General features: G+C 35.3%; 1 protein-coding gene across 1 annotated transcript in view; it reads right to left on the bottom strand.

Moving 5' to 3' along the window:
- LOC107437565 (stabilizer of axonemal microtubules 2) overlaps window positions 1–3,349 on the bottom strand; it is a 9,724-nt gene extending 6,375 nt beyond the window's left edge. The window contains exon 1 of the mRNA XM_016049624.3: window positions 2,721–3,349. Within this exon, the coding sequence (XP_015905110.2) occupies window positions 2,721–3,264 (544 nt within the window). The 5' untranslated portion in view covers window positions 3,265–3,349. The remainder of the gene's footprint in view (window positions 1–2,720) is intronic.
- Window positions 3,350–3,570: the final 221 nt, after the last annotated feature.

The raw sequence follows: 3,570 nt of genomic DNA, 5'->3' as shown, positions 1-3,570 counted from the left end.
TTTTGTGAGAAGCCGGGAGAGCTGTATTAAGATCCCCGTACTTTTGAGTGCTGGTCGTTAGCGCTGTGTTAAGTTCACGGTCGTGGTCGCTCCTGTGTTTTACAGTCGAGTGTATACGTTATTCGTTGTGTGTGATGGAGTCTGAGCAGCAACGGCGCTAGGAGGTAGATAATGACTCAGTCACAAGTAGCAAGTCAACTGTTCAATGGGGATCATTCATCGAAGTAGGCGTGTTGAGATAGAAGTGGGCGTTACTGTCAAGATAGGCGTGTTCCAACCGAAGTGGAAGTTTCTGTCAAGGTACGCATGTTTACATCACGTCCGGGTCACCAATGTGCGTGTAGTTGTTATTGACAATGTCAACCTTAATCTATGAAGAGGAACCCCAACATGGAATAACTCGTCTTGCATACTAGTGAATTGGAATTTTATTTTTGTAGTGGTAGACACACTACAGTATCCTATGAGACCTCCTTTTCCCACCATCGTGGATATTGGATTTGTTCAGCACACTCGTTAACCTCTATATATATAAGGGTGGGAAAGAAATGCCTTGCTTTATTAGACATGGGGAAAATGGTATTTGATAATTGCAAAATTCCATATCCAATTAATACAAAGTTCAATCCCTTGTCTCGCCTGTCAATCGAATTACAAAAATTCTCATCACTTGTATACATCAATTCAAAATATGGTACTTAGATACCGTGAAGTTGATGGTCAACATGTAAAAACGCCTGTTTATGGTGTGCGCAGGTCACAGGCTTCAGATAGTACACCAATCAAACACAATATCGTGATCATTCACGGTAACAATACATACTATGTTCTATGTTCTTGACTACTCTGAAGAATCAGTCGTGTTGTCCCTAAAACTAACCCTAAATAGTTGCTTAATTTAATACTTTATTTTTTAAGCCATGAATTGTTTCGTTACTTCGATAAATAATACTCTCAGGTGGAATTTAATACTTTCAGTTGGCTGCAGTCAATTTCAAGAAAAATGATGCAGATTCTCCACACGTATATCCCGGAGTTTGATTAAAGAACTGTAGATGAAGAGAAGATTCTATGAAGAACTGATGAGTGAAAGTTTCTAATCTTTTACAGTCTGTAAGTACTAAATGCAACTCTTTATTAATCATCTAAACTATTAATCTGAAGATATTTACTGAAAGTTGTTTCTTTCAAAGACAATTGTTTCTTTCCATATATTGAAAATAGTTTTGTATAAGTCGGACCATTTTATCACGTGATCAATACTTTATGTGGGAAGAGTTGTTATCGACAATGTCAACCTTCATCTATGAAATGGTACCCCGTCATAGAATAGAGTTAACATGTCTTATATACTAGTGAATTGGAATTGTATTTTTGTAGTGGTAGACAAACTACAATACTCCCCCCCCCAGAATTATATCTGTGATGGAATTCGATGAACGGATACCACTAATTGATTCATTGCTGTTTTGTGAGAAGCCGGGAGAGCTGTATTAAGATCACCGTACTTTTGAGTGCTGATTGTGAGAGCTGTATTAAGTTCACGGTCGTGGTCGCTCCTGTGTTTCCATTAGCAGTCGAGTGAATACGTTGTACATTGTGTGGGATCGAGACTGAGCAGCAACAGCGTGAGGAGGTGGATATTGTCGCAGTCACGAGTAGCGCGTCTACTGTTCAATGTGGATCATCCATCGAAGTAGGCGTGTTCAGATCGAAGTAGGCTTTACTGTCAAGGTAGGCATGTTCACATCACGTCCGGGTCACCAATGTGGGGAAAGTTGTAATCGACAATGTCAACCTTCATCTATGAAAAGGTACACCGTCATAGAATTTAGTTCACTTGTCTTATATACTAGTGAATTGGAATTGTATTTTTGTAGTGGTAGACAAACTACATATACAGTAGAGAGAGAATTGGTTAGAATTAAAAATTTAATAAAAAATATGTATTTGCTAGGGGTTCCAAATTTATCGACTGTTTATATCCAAGTAAAACAGAAATGCCAAGATTTATTATATTAAGAGAAATCATTAATCCCCATTTTTTGAAATCGTATTTATTAACTTATAAAACTTATTCATCTCCATCTTTATATGTATATCTATATTTAATTTAGAAAATATATATTTCTTTATTATATGAATAACTACAAACAATTTTAGAATCTAAAAATTTTCAATCAAAAATCTAAATTTTTTTAAAGAATAAAAATGTATTCTCATGCAATTACATTAATTTGATTGGTCTAGGGGATTTTCTTCAGTCAAAGGGTCTGCATTATATTATAACTACTTTATATTAGACAAAACTCATTGATTAACTTAAAATTTTATGTTTTTGTGACTCTTTTTTTGGCAATCCTTTTCGTGTATATCAAAGGGTTAGGATGTTTTAATGATAAGCCACATTTTCAAAGTGCTCAGAATAGTTATCTTTTTTTTAAATACACCACGACTTGCATGTAGTAGTCAGTAACATATTTCTGTTTATTTTGATGTTATCTAGTGGAAGTACATGAAACTTATAAGAAACTATTTAGTTGCTATACAAAGAATTAACTTGATGAGGAAAATAATATCTCTTTAAAAAGTGTGGTTATCATTAAATTGCCTGAAGCCCTTTATATATTAAAGAGTACAATATAATTGCTAGCCCTTCTTAAGGCAAAGAATGAGATTTGATTAAAATAAAATTATTATATTTTTGAAATGCAACTTACCCTTAAAAGGCTGCCCTAAAATAGTTAAAGTTCCCTTCTTCACTTCAGCTGGTTCCCTTTGTAAGCACGGCTTTGGAGTGTAACTTGTTCTGTAAGTCGAGGCACCTTCCATTTTTCCTGGCATCTTCAATGCATCACTGCTGTCCTCGCTCTTAATCAAGCTTCTTGGCTGCCATTTCTTTGGTATGAAATCGTGCCTATAAGTAGTGCAATCAGCGAATTGAACTTTAGGTTCTTTGTATGCTTTAGGTCTCTTGGCAGTGCGTTTTGAAATTGGTTTAGGTACATAATCTTCTTTGGTGGTTGATAGTTTGACAAGAGGTTCATCTCCTTTCCACTTTGCATCGGCAGAAGGAATTATCGGCTGTTGTCTTGGTAGACAGCCAAAAGGTTTGAATCTATATTTGTGTTCGGTTATTGCTTGAAAAGCCTCTTTATCTTGGGCAAAAGGAACTTTTTCTTTCCTGTGTCCGCAGCATCGATGATGGCCACAGATGCATATTTGACAAATGCATTTTCTGATTTCGCACTTCCTAATGCCCATAAGATGTTTTAATTATTGTATTGACTATTGTCAGGCAATAACTTCTTGAGGATAATTTAAATTACGTACATGGTGAGAATAATTTCAAAACAAATCTTGTTGCTATTTCATGATTTGTGGTTTCTTTATGGGTAAATATGAATGCTTTCAACTCAATTAACCCTCGTTTGCGTTCTGATGAATGTTAAACAAATGCAGCGCAAAAATTGGCTCGTGCGCATATCTATTTATCTTAATTTCGACTATTTTTAACTGGATAGTTAAAAGCAAGATTTACTTATTAAAGATTTGTGTTTAATACAATAT

Source organism: Parasteatoda tepidariorum, chromosome 10, assembly GCF_043381705.1.
Source record: "Parasteatoda tepidariorum isolate YZ-2023 chromosome 10, CAS_Ptep_4.0, whole genome shotgun sequence".
In the NCBI taxonomy this organism is placed as follows: Eukaryota; Metazoa; Arthropoda; class Arachnida; order Araneae; family Theridiidae; genus Parasteatoda; species Parasteatoda tepidariorum.
The sequence above is the reverse complement of the archived record's forward strand: the minus strand, read 5'-3'. Positions and strand labels throughout refer to the sequence as shown.